General features: G+C 34.4%; 1 protein-coding gene across 14 annotated transcripts in view; it reads left to right on the top strand.

The window, feature by feature from the left end:
* Positions 1 to 15,800, top strand: part of ABLIM1 (actin binding LIM protein 1) — a 181,373-nt gene extending 165,573 nt beyond the window's left edge. For 7 of the 14 annotated variants that reach the window (XM_087872925.1, XM_087872918.1, XM_087872920.1 and 4 more), the window contains 5 exons: positions 1,590 to 1,684; positions 1,784 to 1,880; positions 4,726 to 4,790; positions 6,952 to 7,012; positions 7,388 to 8,075. In XM_087872925.1, coding sequence (XP_087729051.1) covers positions 1,590 to 1,684; positions 1,784 to 1,880; positions 4,726 to 4,790; positions 6,952 to 7,012; positions 7,388 to 7,419 — 350 coding nt within the window. In that variant the 3' untranslated portion in view covers positions 7,420 to 8,075. Of the gene's footprint in view, positions 1 to 1,589; positions 1,685 to 1,783; positions 1,881 to 4,725; positions 4,791 to 6,951; positions 7,218 to 7,387; positions 8,076 to 8,439; positions 8,515 to 10,219; positions 10,301 to 12,454 lie in introns of those variants that run through there. The other 7 variants (XM_087872926.1, XM_087872924.1, XM_087872923.1 and 4 more) reach the window with 3 other exon arrangements.
* Positions 15,801 to 18,653: the final 2,853 nt, after the last annotated feature.

Genomic DNA, 18,653 nt, shown 5'->3' with positions numbered 1-18,653 from the left:
AGCAAAGCTTATATGGCCCCATTGCATCATTTTTGTGCCTTAAAGTTCTTAACTTTGTTTTCCATTCTGTGTTTCATTTTTCTAAGTATTATTTTTAGACCCCATATATTCCATGATACATTCTTTAAGTTTGATCACTCAGAGTTGGTTCCTACCTGTATAAACCAAAAATGATTCAAGTTGAGATTAAGGAATTCAAAATGAGGTTATTTTGATGGACCAAATTCATTGGTTCTTCTGCTAGAATTAAATATCAACTTCATGCAAGAAAAAGATAACATTTAGTGGTGACATTTTACTTTCATAGTATTTATTATAAATCTGAATATTTAAATATGGGTTAGGTTAGAGCATATTAAGGCTTTATACTATAACTGAGGACAAAACTATTACATAGGGCTGATTTTTCTTCTTCTATTCAATTGTGTTCAATTCTTGGAGACTGCCAGTTTTCTTGGCAAGATCTTTGAGAAGTGGTTTGCAATTGCTTTCTTCCTAGGGCTGAGAGAAAATGACCAGCTCAAGGTCACCCAGTTGTCTTCATATATAAGGCAGAACCAGAACTCACAGTGTGCCAATTTCTAATCTGATGCCTTAATCACTACACCAGACTGAGTTTCATTACCATTTATTTACATTAGTTAAATTTATAATGGAGTAGTACAGAGAGTAGTATCAAAATGATAAAGGGTGATTAAAAATTATTATCTGCGGTGTGCATCTTACCATTAGTTTGTCTTAGGATCAGATTTGGGATGTCACAAAAGCAAAGTATGTGCATGATTATTTAAATTACTATTTTTTAAAAAAAAAAATCCAAAGATGATAAAAAGCCAGTTGTAGAATCTTCCACCTTTTATGTCACAGTAATTTGATTGAGTTTGAAATTAGAATAAGTTGAGACCAGTTGCTGCTCCTTGTCATATAGCACATTATACTAAATTGACCAACTTTGACCACAGTTTAGTATGTGAAGTTAGTACAGTTATTGTGAAAGGTCGAGATTGTTAAAATCATATATTGATTTTACTATAACTAAAAGTAAGAGGAATTATATCAGCAACTAAGGATTTATGGTTCTCAAAAAGAAAAGGAATAGGTTAACCTCTAAACCCTCAGACTAATTTAGAATTTGAGACTGAACATACTTTAGTTCCTAAAATATTTTTAACAAAGCTATTAAAATAGGATTTTTAATAAACAAAGTAATAAAATACTGTGGGCCAAATTATGATTCTAATATTGGAAATACAATGAGTTAAACAGCTGTGACAAAAGTCTTCACATTCCCCTTAACAAAATAGTCAATATTAATCAGAATGTTACTAATTATGTTTTATACTCTGTAAAACTCTCAGTATGTAACATTATGCACTTAATCTTCAAAATGGTTTTATTTAATGTATTATTTAATTCAGAACTAGATTATCTTATTAACATATTTTGAGACAGAATTGGTGGATTATTTATGTATTTACTTAAGTATTTAGTTAATTTCTTCAACAACCAACTCAGAGGAAATAGGTTGATTCTCACTTCTTATACCTATACTTGAAATAAGTGGTTCTTTTTACTGTGGCTTATGGAAGTAGGATTTGATATGCGACGCCGATCCACTGGCAGAGATGAAGACCTTGAAGAACTTCAGAGGCGTCGGCAGCTACAGGAGGAACAGTTAATGAAGGTGGCTATCATCTGAATGTAAATTCTCTGTCTGTGCCAAAATCTGCATGATATGAATCTTTTCACTAGCTTACTTTTTCCTCAAAATTTTCATTTGCAGCTGAACTCAGGCCTGGGGCAATTGATACTAAAAGAAGAGATGGAAAAGGAAAAGTCACTACTTGCCAGCAGATGTTACGATTCTCCAGTTAATTCATGTAAGCAACAAAATTAGAAAAAACATAAAGGATTATGGGACATGATGAACTAGGATACACTTCTCTACTGTATTCACATAGCTGACAGTTGAGCTAATTGACTTCAGTGAGATTTAGTTTTTAATAGACCTTTATTAGAGTTGTACTGTAAAAAGTTGATATTAAGACTGGTTCTCATCTAATTATTGCAGTTCAGTTTCTGATAATGCAAAAATGTGACCTCTAAATAATAATAAGAAAGTAGTTTTTCCTCTAATGTGTTTACTGCCTACATTATAACTCTAGCTATTTCTCACAATGTATTAACAGATATTTTTAAATGAAGAAAGATTCCAAATGCACATTTCTCAGCATCTACTGAACAAATCCAGAAAAAAAAAATACCTAAAAAACCCTGCTCCAAGTATAGTTACAATTACAAGAAAACTGTTTCGAAGCTCTAGGAAATCAAAATGTATTTTAATTTAAGATGGAATTTTGTAAACTTAAAAGTTAATAATTTTTCTGCTAAATGTTTGAGGATTACAATTGTCTTTTTCTGTAGGAAACTAAAATTGGCCACAACTCCGAAACTTTATCCTACAGTGTTTATACAGAATATAGATAAGTAGGTCACAATGCTGATTTCTTGAAAAGCACATCTGTATTACCGGTAGCTTCTAAAATAATATAAAAATCTTGTGGTATATAGTGACTTCAAATAAATACCTCTTTAAACTAGAACTAAATTCTGATTTAGAGCCTTGGTGGCGCAGTGGACTAAACTGCTGCTGTTAAAGTAGTACTTAGCTGCCAGCTGCCTGCAATTACTGCAAGTTCAATTCTCACCAGGCTCAAGGTTTACTCAGTCTTCCATCCTTTTGAGGTAGGTAAAATGAGGATCCAGTTTGTGGGGGCAATAAGCTGACTTTGTATAAAAAAGAACACCGCTTAGGGGGGCCCAAAAAGCCCTACTAAGCAGGTATATACAAAAGTATGAAGGTGAAGGAATATATCATAAGTAGAATTGTAGAATGTTACTCTGAAAAAATGCTTAAGAAGAAATTATACTCTTTTTGTGTATATGTTGTATAAATGTTCGTTGTGTATATGTTACGTATGTCTTTTTTAATATTTATATTCAATAAAAACTACTTAAAAAAAAAAGTATGAAGGCTATTGCTTAATGCATTGTAAGCCGCCCTGAGTCTCCGGAGAAGGGCGGCATATATAAATTGAACTAATAAATAAATAAATAAATAAATAAATAAATAAATAAATAAATAAATAAATACATACATACATACATACATACATACATACATACATACATACATAATTCCTGCTTTGATCATCTCGGATGAAAAGCTTTTATTGACTCAGTTTATAGGTAAAGTCTTTCCAGTTTTAACTAAATATATATTTGCTACCAATCAGAAGCTGTTTTTTCTGCATCATTCAGAGCTCTCATATGGATGTTTTGAAGAACATACATTCAACTTTCTCCATGTCTTTGAGATGGCCATAATTAGGGAACTGTTACAGGGAATTGTATAGTCATGGCAGACCTGCCTATGGTAACTGCTTATGGTAACACATGTACTCACCATAACAGCTTTATATAATTAGGAGACTGATTATGTATTTATATGATGTATGCTGATGTTTGGGTCTCTTTTTAAAAACACAGGATTTTACCAGCTCTTCATATAAAATAAATAGTAATAATAATAATAATAGTAGACAGTATATGCATCTCATTTTAAAATGAACATTTAGTTTAGGGAGAAAAAACTATGTCACACTCTTATAATAGGCATCTTTATGAAAGGATTGCTCTCATGCAACTTATATGAGTATCTCTAAAAACCCAATAAGTCAGTTCATAAAGAATGATTAAGAAAGCAACATTTGTCCTGTTGATTCTCATAGCCTTTTAGATGTTCCCACTTTAGAAGAGGAAATCAGCCTCAATGAGTAATGCAATGCATTCAAGCTACTAGGTCATAACAATATTATCAGACAGGTCTTTGGGGTTCACTGATGCGTTCCAAAGAAAAAGCAAAGATATAATTACTGTTTGCTTACAGGAATTTTGTGTATGATATGCATGCTTATGTGCATGTATTTTCATTATAATTTGGGTGGGGGTGCACCCTTTCCAGATCTCTAAAATATATTTTAGACATATTATGCCAGGAGACCCAGGGCCATGATAGTAACAAAACTAAAGGAGGACAAGGATGATTATAGCTTTCATTCTATCTGTCTGCATCAAATCACTTACTTCCAGACAACAATCTATAAAAATGATTCACTTCTGAGTATACAAATGTGTCTTTGTGTATGATTACAGAGAACAGTCTATTCAAGGCTAATCTGAGACATAAATTTAGCAGATTGCTTTAAACAAGCTACTTTTTTTTAACCTCAGACTCTGCCTCCAATTTGCACCATATGGAAACAATAGCAATCCTGGCTTGTAAATAACTACTGACAGAAGAGTATCATTTTGCTTGTTTGGTGTGCGCAAGAAAATAAATTAGGAGAAGAAAGTATGTTTTAAGCAATTTGAATCAAAGACTCAGAATTTGACATTATGTTGAACCATGACCATAAAGCATGACTAGCTAAAGATTGTTTCTGTGTAATATGTAGAGTGACTTGTAGACATCTATATTAGATAGGAATTGAAAATTTTACATCCAAATTTCACTTACTGGACAAAGTCAAGGTAAAATGATTGCTTAAAAAAATTCATACAGATGCAAATTTACACTTTCAGGATTTTTAATTGATTTCTAAGATGCTGTGATTTTGACGATGTATTTTTATTTCCTAATAATTATTGTTTTCTCCTTCTCAGCATTACATGCCGCTGCTTCTAAAACTTCTTCACTGCCTGGGTATGGACGAAATGGACTCCACAGGGTGAGCAGAGAATTCTTCCCATACAAGAAAATACACTTTAAATTTCAGTTTCTGTTGAGCTCCTAAGGAGCAAATAACTGAAACCATTTTTTGTTGCATAACACTAAAACTACAGTTCAATAAAGTTCTTTGGGATACGTATATTAAAAATACAATATAAATAAAAAATGGTCAAAACAATACAATTCAGAAATGTTAAAAATAAAAAATAAAATTAGAAGAATAAAATAGTAACATTATAGCAACAGTACAAAAATTTTACTTAGCAGTCACAATAGTTCTGCCTGTATTTCTTCCAGTCCACCATATTTCTCGCTTCAAGTTGTACTGTTAGACTTTTTATGTGTGTTGTCAAGGAAAGCAGAAAAGGGCAGTTACCAAGGCCACTTCACCTGAGAGAGGGCTTAATCAAATGGATCTATATAAACCCAAAATGTCCAGATATTGTTTGAAACTGGCTCAGAAAATATATTATTCATTCACTGAATTATTAGTAGGAGGAGCAAATTAGACATGCAAGATTCTTTTATTACAACAAATCTCAATAAAAACAACCCCTGTGGGGCTGATTCTGTGGTCTAGTCTACTTAGAGGAACTGACAGTCACCCTTTTATTGACTCATTTATTTCAATGAGTAAATCCAGTGAGGGAAAAATATTGACATATGGACATAAGATGTGAAAAGAAATAAGAGATTCAACTAAATATTCTTCCCTCCCTCTAATCTATCAAGACTCCTTAAAAAAGGAGTACCTTCGAAACCGTCTTCTGTCACCAATAGCCTCCCACCGACCAGTCCGTTCCCACAGAGAGGGTCTCCTCAGAGTGCCATCAGCCAAGTTATGTCGGCTGGCGACACCCAGTGGGAGGGCCTTCTCTGTGGGAGCCCCAGCCCTGTGGAATGAACTGCCCCCAGAAATACGTAAGATCTCCGACCTCCAGGTGTTTCGCTGCGCACTGAAGACCCTGTTGTTCCTCCAGGCAGGGCTATCAACATAATAATTTTAAATTGGGGTATTTTAATTTTGGGGGTTTTAAATCGGCCAAATCTATTTACTTATTTTAATTTTTAATCATTGTTGTGTCCTGTGTTTTTAAATTGGCTGTACACTGCCCTGAGTCCTTTGGGAGAAGGGCGGTATAGAAATAAAATTATTATTATTATTATTATTATTATTATTATTATTATTATTATTATTATTATTATTTCTGTTGTTTCTTTTTCACCCTTCTCTTGGGGTGGGAGAGAGGGAGTGGAGATTTGTGTCTGCTATCTCCATCGCTTCACTTTTTAGTATTTAGATCATTGGTTCTGGTTCTTTATAAAAAAAAAAAGAATTGAATTTAATACATGATCTGAACATCTTGGGCTATGTACATTCTTTAGGAAAAGCTGTTCCCCCAAAGTATATAAAGAAAATCTCCAGAAGTCAGATAGGAAAACGAAGAATGATGATCCAATGTTACATAATCTGTCTATTCAACTGTTGGTGGATTTTATCATAAATATTATTTATCTATGGAAACTATGTGATAATTACAAAACAGTTTAATTTGTGCATATCTTTCACTAGTATCCAGATAAAACTAGTACAAGAGATTCTGGCTCCATAGGCAGAAGTATGACAAATCTAAAGTTGCTCCTCTCAAGGAAAGGTGTAGCGATAAATTATTGATAAAAGTGAATGTGCTCTTTATACCTTCAGTATACATACTACATATAGCTTTATAGGTATAAAGTACAATAACATTACTCCTCTACCACTGTCAGTTTTATATGCACTTTTTGTGAATGTCATGGATGCTCCCAGATAAGAGGCAGTTTGGTCTGGTTAAAGCACCAAGCTAGAAATCAGGAGACTGAGTTCTAGTGTTGCCTTAGCAATGAAAGCTTCTGAGTGACTTTGGACCAATCAACTCTGTCAGCCCAACCCACCTCACAGGGTTGTTGGTATGAGAAAAAGAGGAGAAGAAAGGAGTATTGGGTATGTTTGCTGCCTTGAGTTATTTATAAAAATAATAAGGGGGGGGGAGTTAAAAATAAATGAATGTGCTATTCTCATGTTTTACATGGCCTTTGTCGTGATCTTTTTACTGTCATTCAATGTACAGATAGTGTGATTTACCTGTTCATGTTTTTATTTATATATATACATATAGCCGATGTCCACAGACTTTGGTCAGTACAACAGTTATGGGGATGTGAGCAATACAACTCGAGGTAAGTTTGTAAAGGAAATAGAATGTGAGGTTTGGGCTGGAGATCGTTTTTGAATTATTTTCAGCATTTATGCTTTCTGTTGTGTTTTTATAGTAGTACATAAGGTCATCTCTCACATACAGCTTTTGGATACCATACTTAATCTTGAAATATAGCTACACTTGCCATTTGTTGAAAAAAGGATGGAGAGGATGGTTCAACATTATATTCAAACTGAAGATGACATTGTAAAAATAAATTTTAAATTTAATGAAGGCAGAAAATATATGTATTTTGGGTTGATAATTTTTAGGAAACGCTCTGAATTTAAAACTTTTGTTCAGAATAAATCTTATCCTAATTATGTGTCTTTTCTCAATATATATCCCTTTTCAGATTACCAGGTTGGTAAAGATTTTCGTCCATGAAGTTAAAAGAAACAAATTCATCAACAGTGCATCAACTATGTTATTCCCATCTTAGAAGAATTTCTTAAAAGTTGTTAATCTGCTTGTTTTATTATTAATGATATAATTATGACACTATGGGAAAGAGTGTTTTACTGTCAGTTTTGTGATTTGTTACAGCAAACATTTCTAAGATTGTAAAAGAAGCAATGAGTGATAGTTCTCTCATTGATGGATTTCTCCCAATCTCTTTGTTACTATCCAAAGAAAGTCCAAATATAATTCTGCTTATTCTGTAGTTATACCTTTGGTCTTCTTCTCCAGATGGTTTCCTGTCTTCTTTATATTTTATTGTGGTCATGGAGTAAAAATCTGCCAAATGGCAGTATAAAATGGCCAATTAAAAATGTAGTGTTATTTTTTAAACATAACCCTTCTCTTTACATGTTTGAATATTACTATGTTATGGAAATCTCAGAAAAGACTTTATTGATGTAGAAGGAATTACAAATTTTACTTGTTAAAAAGGATAAAATGCTTTGGTACAACTGGAAAGCAACTAAATATTGTAAAAATGGTAGCAAGAACTAAAACAATGAATCACTCTGTGAATGGTAGTTTTCCTACCATTCCTCATTCCCTGAATAATGGGGTATGAATATTCTAGGTAAGCAGAAGGAAGTATATTTTTAAAGAAGTTAGGCCCTAAATATAGAATATTTGACATTTTTAGAACTGATACAGTAGTTTATGTTTCTTGTGACCAAAATGTTATCTTATTTTGTCAATTGGTCTTTGGGAAGAGTCCCTGAGAAGCTTCATAATTGAAAGAGACAATCATGAATAAAGGCCACTTAAATTAGGAGCCACATCTTTTTGTATAGTATATATAGGGCATAATTATATCTGTTATACATATTTCTCTGGAACCTTACTATATGTTCATGTGCATACACAGCATGAATACCTTTACTCTATTTGTGGGTTTGTGTGGATAAGGATGTAATCTATGTATTTGATACCTACATGCTTCTGATACAGTTTCACCCAGATGGTCCCGTCCCTGGAATGCGAATGGACCGAGGAGTGTCTATGCCTAACATGTTGGAACCAAAGGCAAGTGCTGATCTTATTCATTGTGCTTCACAACAATGAAGGGTAATTTTTGGAATGACAGCATTAAAAATGTTGTGGCATCCACCTTTTAATTTGTTTATATATATGACACTCCTCTCTTTTTCAGGGCAATAGGACATCCCCCTTTATTTGAAGTTAGCACATAGGTTAAGGGATTTAATATATAGGAAATTAGACAGCAGTATTCTAGGTGGACCTAAACAAATAGACATTAACAATCATGTGAAATGAGTTAGACCTGCTAGTAATGTGACAGCATTAATTGGAATAAATGAGTAGAATGCAGCGGAGATGAATTAATTCTTGGTTGTGCTGCATGCACAAAATAAAATGGAAATCAAAGCAGATGTTCTGATTGCAGTCCCATTGTATACATCTTTATTCAGAGGTAAATCCTAGTAATTCAATGAGATTTATTCCCAGAGTCACATGATTTAAGAATAGGATCTCAAAAGCAATCCAAAGTGTGTGTGCAGGAAAGGGTTGATTTCAAAACCAGACTAATTAGGGTTGTGCATTTTCTTTTGCTTATAACACTAAAAGAATGCAGGAATTGCTAATTGTCTCTGTATATCTCATTATTTTTGATGTAGTATAAAAAAGGGGAAGGAGACAATTTTAAGATGTGAAGAGAAACAAGTTTGAACTGAGATATACACAGTGAGAAAGAATCACATCCCTTATTCTCTCTTTCTCTCCCCTACTCCACACAAAACTACAGTGACATAAATAAAAAAGCAGATACATATATAGATATTCATGGCCGTTTACCCTTAGTGTTTTTCAGACAGTCTTTCTGGAAACTCTTCTTTGTTGTTCATTAATTTTCTTGGTCACTGATACAAGATATCTGGTTAGTTCTTAAGAAATATGCTCAGAACGTATAATAATGTCCTGGTCATTGTGGTTTTAACATATGCAGCCCTAATTTGGGATTGTAGAGACATGGGAAAATTAAAGCTTATCTCTGAGTATATTTAGTTGAAATCTTCAGAAGCTGTAAATACAAGTCATCCACTGTCACACTGAGTTCACCCAACATCTGACTTCAAAAAAAATAAGCCAAATCCAGACAAATCACATTCTGGTTTTGCACAATATGTGAATGCAGCCTTACAGAGGCTTTTTTTATATAATACTGATTTTTAGTTTCTGACATTTATTTTGTTAAAGCTCAAGGTTCCTGCACAAGATGCTTGCACTATCACATATAACTAGCTTAATGGGTGTGTGTGGTATGATTACTAAATGGGTATGTAGGAAAGTAACTTTAGTTTAACTTAAAAAGAGAAATGGACAGGTCAAATATAGGCAAACGGCCAATGAATTAACTTTTTAGCAAAGTGTTTGCTTCTGAGCACATATGCCAAGAAAATAAAGGCAAACCCATGGTGATCTGTAAAGTAAGAAGATAGTAAGCATTATCCATAAGCTTATCAAGGACGGAGGGAAGGAGGGAGGGAAGGAGGGAGGGACACAGAGAGACAGAGAGACAGAGAGAACATAGATGGGGGGCATCTTTATAATTATGAGACTTCATTGTTCAGTAACAAATATTCCAAGGAAGCCATGTAATGAACTTGCAGCTGTCTTTTGACAATGACCACATTATACTTGTGAATTTGATGTCTATTTGTGGCATTTAATAAATTCTACATAAAGGCCTCTTCTATACGGTTAACAGATATTTCCTTACGAAGTACTAATGGTGACCAACAGAGGGCGAAATAAAATTCTAAGACAAGTGGATAGAACCAGGTTGGAGGTAAGAACCAGGTGTCGGGTTTGGCATTAGAAGAAAGTTTTGAAATTATATGGATTGCTGGTTACTCATAACCTTACAAGATAGTGCATTTATCTGAACTAACTGCTTTATACATACAAAGATAACTAATACACCAATCCATGCAAGCCTGCTCAGAAATAAGCTTCACTGAGTTGAGTTATCCTTTCTAAAGTAAATATGTATAGAATTGGAACCACATGTATCATAGTGTACAGCCACATTTTTCTCAAGGTTATACTCTAGTTGTAGAACTGTTTTCAATCACATGACATAATGATGACACCAGAGTATATAGGGCCCAATTATTTAGTGTCCCCCACCAGCAACCTAATGCATCAGATTTAAGCCAGCTAATTTTGGCATTGATTCTGGAGAAAATATTAATGGGATTGCAAGCTACATACATCTGCTATATAGAAATACTTTGCCTTTCATGCCCATAATAGGGATCAGCTAAAGGTATAAGATATCTATCTTTTTAAAGAAAAATGTGCAGGCATATTCCTAGAAATAAAACCTGGTTAACTGATTTATTTCATCAAACTCCACCTATACCCGAAATGTTCCAGTTTAAGTTTCACTCTCTTCCATTGCCAAATACAAGGTTTTAATACAGCCCTTGTGTGTATACAGTAGTGGCCAAAACTGTGGGAAAAAAGTGTCTTTTTGATGTTTGATGACTAATAACACCACTTTTTTTTTAGTAGTACCATAAAATTATATATCAATGGAAAGATAATTTAATCAAGAATGTAATGCAACAAAGTCTGTCAATTATCTGTATTCTATGAAAAGTTATAGCCAAATAACCAGAACAAGGAAGCATAACTTGCTTAGGTTGATATCAGGTAGCTTTCCTTCATCTGATTGTAGCCAATAAGCATGAGTGTTTAGAGAGCCAATCAGGTGTCATCTTGTTTTGGCAATGAGCCAATCAGATCACAGTAGGATTCAGTTATTGATGTCATATATTGAAGCTAAGGAGAAAATTTGTCAGTGTGTTATGTGAACATTATCAAGTTGGTTGTTTTTTTTTTTTTTGTGTTCTTTCATTTAGTGAGCTTATACAATGTAATAAAATTAAAGTAATGGTGCAAAGAGTTGACTGGTCACCCAGAAAGTGATGTAAAATAGTATTATTAAGTGAACAAGGCTACAGTTATAAAGGAATTAGAAGAAAAATTGGTGGAAACTTAACCAAAGGTGGCATTTCTAAGTGTTTGAAGAAGTATAAGGAGACTCAGTCACTACAAAACCACACTGGTAAAGGCAGGAAAAGATGCACAATAGCAAATGATGATAGAAGAATTAAAAGACTGTGCCTACATGACAGAAGAAAATCATCTGGGTGTATACAAGATGAAATGGCACAATGCAATGTGAAGTTGAGGGCAAGGACTGTTTAGTGCAGATTGCAGGAATTTGGCCTAAAATCTAGAATTCCACGAAAAAAGCTACTTTTATCTCTCAAACAAAGGTTGAAAAGCATTACATTCTTGATTAAATTATCTTTCCATTGATACATAATTGTATGGTACTACTCTAAAAAAAAGTGGCATTATTAGCCATCAAATCGCAAAAATACACTTTTCCCAAAAGATTTCCACAATTTTGGCCACTACTATAGCTGCATATACTAGATTTTCTTTATGCAGATGTCACCACAGCAGCATTGTCAGGCTGCTCATGTATTGAGTCTTCCAGATATTGAACATCTCAACAGGAATGTAGTCTCAAGACCTCTGGAGGGCACTTGGTAGGGAAAGACTACCTTGAGCTAGACAAGCAACTGCTCAATCTCTAAATTGTTTGCTGTGTTATCTATTGCAATACTTGACTATCATTCCTATTGGCTAGAAATTATGGTTTCCATCTCATTACTTAAAATCCCTGAAGAGTAAAATAAACGGGAGGCGGGACTCATTCTAATATTAGATGCTTTGGTAGCCAAAAGATAAAAAGCCAAAAAGGCCAAATGGTGCTTGCTATAGGACACTGGCCTTATCCATTGCTCAGGACTTTATATTACACCTGGTATATTAGATCTACTATGTTGAGAGTAATGCTGTGATATTTAGATTGCCTGTTTCTACTTCTTGAGTGATAATATACTTCTGCCTTGTCTTTCTTTAGCGTCATTTAGCACCTGAAGTTTTTCAAGAAATATTTGGCATGACAATACAGGAATTTGATAAGTTACCTCTCTGGAGACGCAACGATATGAAGAAGAAAGCCAAACTCTTCTGAATTCTTCTTTCTTGGGAGAGGGAAGATATCATGTAATAGGATAATGTATTATAATCGAGTCCAAACCCTCTTTGGACGGCAAACAGTCAAGAAGGTGGGGAGGAGAGAAGGGACAATCTGAGAAAGGCACATGCTAATGCTGTGAGATTGTGCAATGGCCTGTCAAGCTTGCCATAGGCAGAGACATGAAAGGTTCTTTGTTCAAAACTCAGTCATGGTTTTCACTCATGAAGTTTTTATATGGCATATATATTCAGTCTTCTGCCTTCCTCATTTTCCCTTGACTTTCATTCAAAGGTTGAGGACACTAATTGAGAAAACCCAGGAAGTGCCCGTAGGATGCCAGCTCACAATTGTGTGGTCATGGTCTTTCCAAGCAATGAATGAATATATTCTATAGTTAAGTAAGGAGTCCTGTGTAATATATTTATCCTCTGGGCACAGCTATTACAGTTAATTGGCCTTATTGTCAAACGGCTTATTTTTTCCGCAGTACCCATCAATAAAATAGGCTGCTGAACAGAGGTATTCTGCTGTGCTGCATACTAGCCATTTTTTTTGAAAACAAGCTCCCAGCACTTGCACATATCTGGTAGTAAATTGCCAGGTTTTGTTGTTGAAACTCTTTGTTCCTCCATCTTTTCCTGCATTTCCTGCATTAACATATAATTTTTGCTTTAAACCACTTGGTTGAAAATTAACAAGAAGAGCAAGCATGTAAACCAAAAATTGGTTTCTCGGTTTAATGATGAAGGAGTTATTTCAACTATCACGTTAAATGTAAGCCATAGTGTCATGCAGTCGTAGGTTTAATTTAGATGTGACCTTTGCTGTGTGAAAATCACTATGACATAGTGTGGTCACGCATTGCTTGATTGTGCTTGAAAATAAGCACTGCGTGGGCCAATGTATTGATGTTGTTCCTTTTCATGTTAAAATAAACAATATTAATCACACTGGTCCAGGAAAAAGAAGGTCTGTACAGGGGCAGTAACTTATTGTGATCAACCAAAAAGCATACAATCATGTTTAAACTCTAAGACTCTCTCCAGTTCTCCTCTCATAAGTTGTAGGATCTGATACATGATCATCTTTCATAGGATCTAGAATACATTGCATTGGCAACCTTCAGTTTCAAAAGACTATGGTATCGTGCTCTGGATAGAGGTCCTAAAACAGCATCTGGTGTGACTAAGAATAGGTGTCCTAGAAAATCATCATGCTGTCATCCTTACTATGAAACTGAAGACTGAAGAGTGTTTTGTGAGATCAACTAATGCCAAGCAAGTCAAAAGATTGGACATTTTCAAAGTACTCTACATAGCCTGTTCCAGGATTGGAACAGCATTTTTCAGTAGCTAGTACCATCCAACTGCAAAGGTTACATTTGAATTTTTAAAAAACGTCTACCAGAATAGTGAACTTGGAAATGTTATTATTATATTTTAACTATTATATGGAGTGACTTTGCTGCTACACAGTGATCGTTCAAGCTATTTTCTTGTATGCACTGATAATATTGCACAATATGTCATGTTAAACATTGTTTAATTTGATTTTCTTCATGTAATCACTCATTATTCATATAAGAAGACTTGAATTTTGTGTTATTTTACTATATACAGTTGCAAATAGGTTTTTTTCTTCTTATTACTATCAGTGCCTGAAAAAAAAAAATCTTTATCTTGGGCAATTTCTGAATCAAATGATCCGCTCAACTACATGCAGCTTTTTTTTTTTAGAGGATATTGTGTGACCTGGCCTCTTGTCTACCTAAATTGCTTGGTAGGTTGTGTATCTTCCGTAAAGGACACATAACATTTTCTTTGATAGAATCAGAAGCCATTTTTGGCTGACAATAGGGTGCAGTGATACATTAATTTTTTACCTGAGTGATGACTGCCACTATATAAATTTTTACTTTTTCTCTTTTAATGTGCAGTTTCTGCCAACAGTGTAATCCTGTATATATATATACAATAGTTTATACTAATTTAGAAGCAAAAATTTGCTAAATCAAATGAAGCTTGTCATCTAGTAAGTCTGTGTAGCATAGATGAGGAACCTGTTGCTCTCCAGATGTTGCAAGACCTCCCAACTCCTGCCTTTCTTACCATTAGCCCGGGGGGGGGGCAACATTTGTTAATGTTATTCAACAATACTGTAAGGCTACAGATTCCGTATCTCTTCCCATGTTTAGATAGCAATTCTTATTGTAAGGTTTATGCAGGAAGGACTTGTAGTATTTTTTGCTCTTACATTTAAGAGCTAAGAGTAGGTGGATTCCAGTGACATATCTAAATTCATAACAGGTGATCAAGATACTAATGGCTAATCCCTTTGCTCTTAGTTTATTATCCTCCTAAATTAGGCTACTAGATCTGGTCTGCAAAAATCCAGAAGACCATGATGTGGAAGCAAAGAAAGAAGAGTTTTATTTGTGGCCATTTAATGATTTTTGCAGCCTGTGTACAAAATGATGAAGATTTTCAGCATATCAGTACAGATGTTCAGAAGATTGTGTGGCAGAATTCATGTAAAATGTTAACTCCATCAAATGCTGATCATTTTATCACATTGTAATTAGCTGTGAAAGGATGTTCAACAGAAAAGATCCAGATCAAGAGGTCTGTGCAGTCCTGAGCTGGATGGAGGAAATGGGGAAGAGATTCAGGGTAGCCAGACCCTAAAATCTCTCATGATATATCTGATGCCTTAGAAAGCTACCAGCTTGGCAAGATTCTGTCAATTAGATGTAAACAAATAAAGGATTGGACATGATTGGATCTCACTGGGCTTGGGCCTGACAATAGGAGAAGGAATGGCACAACCATACTGGTGGTATGTTATTGTTTGTAGGAATTTATCACCTGGCCAAGGATAATTTTTCTTTAGCCTGCTTCACAGGTTCCCGCAAACTGATGTCCTCCAATATCCTATCCTGGGCTTAATATATTCTAGAAATTAAAATCCAAAATAGCTGAAGGGCACTGTTGGGCAATAGTGAGAGAAGAATGTCCAATAATCACAAGAATAAATATATTATGACAGGGGGGGAGGGGGCAATCATGCCACATGACAATTTTCAGCTTTCTAATTCTATTATCTCAGGCAATATTACCAATTAAAACAAATAGTAGCAGGAGTCAGGAGGCTCAAAGAAACTGTGTTTGAATTCTGTAATTTTCTGTAATTATGTATTCGACTGACCTATTAAACTAGCTATAATTTAGTCAAAGAGGACAATTTGATGAGTGATTTACGAAGGAATGTGCTGTTTATCAGAGAAATTGGGCCTTTGTCCCAAAAGCAAATTCTAGACTGGAAGCCAATCAGTTGAAGAGAGCCATCCGAGCTGCCTCTTTTCCTGGACATGTTATTGCTTCAACTGCACATCGATGATTTCTGTGTGATTAGGCATCCTTTCTACTTTTTTGTCCTTGGTTCAATGCTTTCATACAAATGAGCTCTGGACAGACATTTGTATCTGGTGCACAAAAAGGATTAAAGCAGCGTATCGTAATTGCAGTTCATTGAATTAGCCAACATCCAGCCATATCTGTGCTTCCTTTTTTTTCATTCAGGATGTTTATATCTTGAAAATTAGAATAGTTGCTTCCTATCTCCTCATGGAATGAAATCTCCATTGCCTTTTATTCTTCAGTTGCATTTCCCTAAACTGAGAAGTAAAAGGTATAATCTACAGCATGGCTACTAGTTGAAATCATTCCATGTATGCTTCATATTGCCTGGGAAGCCAAGCATTTATTGGTTCCAACCACAAAGTCCAGTGTTTCCCCCCTCATTCTTGATTAATCTTGATTTAACAAGACCTGAATTCTATATTCTCAGTTTCCACACACATTATTCCAAGAGCAGTGACACTTTTTACCTTTTAGAACAGGGGTGTTAAACTTGTGTCATTCACAAGAGCATCACATGATATATTGGGACTTTTTTCTCCTTTGCTAAACTGGGCATGGGCGTGACCAGCGCATGAAGCATCTGACCTGTTGGCCACAAGTTTGACAACCCTGTTTTAGAAGTAAGATATTCCCTGTAAATAGACTTTCTCCTTTAAGATAAATAGCTAGTTAAGATATCATATCAATGCTTTGCACACTCTCTTACACCCTGAAACAACAATAGACGGGAGGGAGTTACTAAAAAGAATGCAGATGAATTCATGATTAGACAATTAGTTCATCTCTGACCAATCCCTGTAATTCCAGAAAAATTTGTGATCACAAATGAAAATTTAACAGTTGATGACAATCCTTCAAGAGTAACAATTCCTAGCATTACTCATCAGTAGTTGGGCTCTTCTGTTGCAAAACAACATTGCAATTGGGTTTCTGCAATTTCAGGATGAAAACGAATGTTATTCTGTATATTCTACTATTATTTGCTGACATGTGAGTATGACATACTTTGTAATCTTACAATTATGGATAGATCGGGTTTTTTTAAAAAAAATGTGTTACAAGTAGTCCTCCAAGTACGACACAATTGAGCCCAAAATTTTTGTTATTAAGCGAGACATTTGTTAAATGAATTTTGTTAGGAAACTGCAGCCATCATAAATATGAGTCAGCTGCCAAGCATCTAAATTTTGATCACATGATTATGGGGATGCTGCAATGGTCATAAATGTGGAAAACTATCATAAGTCACTTTTTTTCAGTGTTGTTATAACTTTGAACGGTCACTAACTGAACTGTTGTAAGTCAAGGACTATCTGTATTTATTTTGTGAGGAAGTACAATTTATTTGGGAGACTACTTCCCAATTATATTAATTTTATAAAAGAAGACTTAAAAGGATCTTACTACAAATATAAACGACCGAAAACCAGCAAACATATTTAATGTGGTGCTAAAATGGAACTGATTAGAAAGACTGAGCTTTTTCCTTGTATTGTTTTACAAATGTGCTAATGACTTGAAGTGTTATTGTACAAATAATTTGATTACGTAACTACCTACTTACCACTATCACCATTCCCCACCTTATATGTATCCAAAAACACATTTTAGCCCAAATTTTAAGATTTTTTTTAAAAAACACTGATTCAATTGTATTCTAATGGGAAGAGTAATACCAAAACTGAGGTGAAGTAGATAGGCTTCACTGTAGTGATATACAAATTCACCACCACTATTTGATAAGTTATTGCACACAGCAAAATCACATCTCTTAAAAATGCAAATAAATGTCAAAAGATTAATAAGCAACACATGGCTATTGCAGAATAAATACTGTACTGTGGAAGCACTGCAGAATGCAGATTGTCATCATGGAGGACTTGTGATGTGTATTGTTCAATTATTTACCTTGGTAGTGCTGGGGGGGGGTCAGAAACTATATGAGAAGAAAATTATCTACAGAAGGATAATCTATTGGTGCTTATCTACATTGTATGATGCCCGTTCTTCTGTTGTACGTTTCTTCTGTATTTTTAATGCAACCTACTAAAAAGGGATATTTTGGTTCAGATCCTTTTTCATGTTACAATTCCATCTTCCCACTTCCAGGAAAACTGCATCAGAAATATAGTATGAAGAAATGAAGCTAAATTGCTTCCCAAAACAGAGCTATTAAAAAAATATATATTTCTTGGTTTGAAAAAACAGCAGTAGCTCTCCAAGATTGTCAAGGCAAGCTTAATTCCAAATATATAAATTCAAGAAACATGAAAAAGGGTCTTTAAAATATTTTCTTCAATGTGCAAAATAATTTCTAAAAGGAAAAATGAATATGTTTAGTACCACACTCTTGGGATATTCATCCATGTGTAAAAATACTGTAATAACCCAACATGAATTTGTTTCCCAAAGGGTTTTAACTAAAATCAATGAAACATAAATTTTGCTTTAAGTGCCTATAAAGTTAATTTATGGCAAATACCTCTTCAAGAGTATAGATTTTAAGGGTATGGATTTTACATCCAAATCTAAGGCTATCAGATTTGAGTTTCAAGAATCTGGTAATCCATGAGTTGGAAGGGCAAGGTATTGAAAAATATTTTTATTGTTATTTCATGATTTTTGCATATCAATCTGGTAGCCCTACCAGAAATCTGTTT

Source organism: Pantherophis guttatus, chromosome 6 (genome assembly GCF_059756535.1).
Source record: "Pantherophis guttatus breed Tessera chromosome 6, ASM5975653v1, whole genome shotgun sequence".
Classification (NCBI taxonomy): domain Eukaryota; kingdom Metazoa; phylum Chordata; class Lepidosauria; order Squamata; family Colubridae; genus Pantherophis; species Pantherophis guttatus.
Note: the sequence above shows the minus strand (reverse complement) of the source record. Positions and strands in the feature narration are given on the sequence as shown.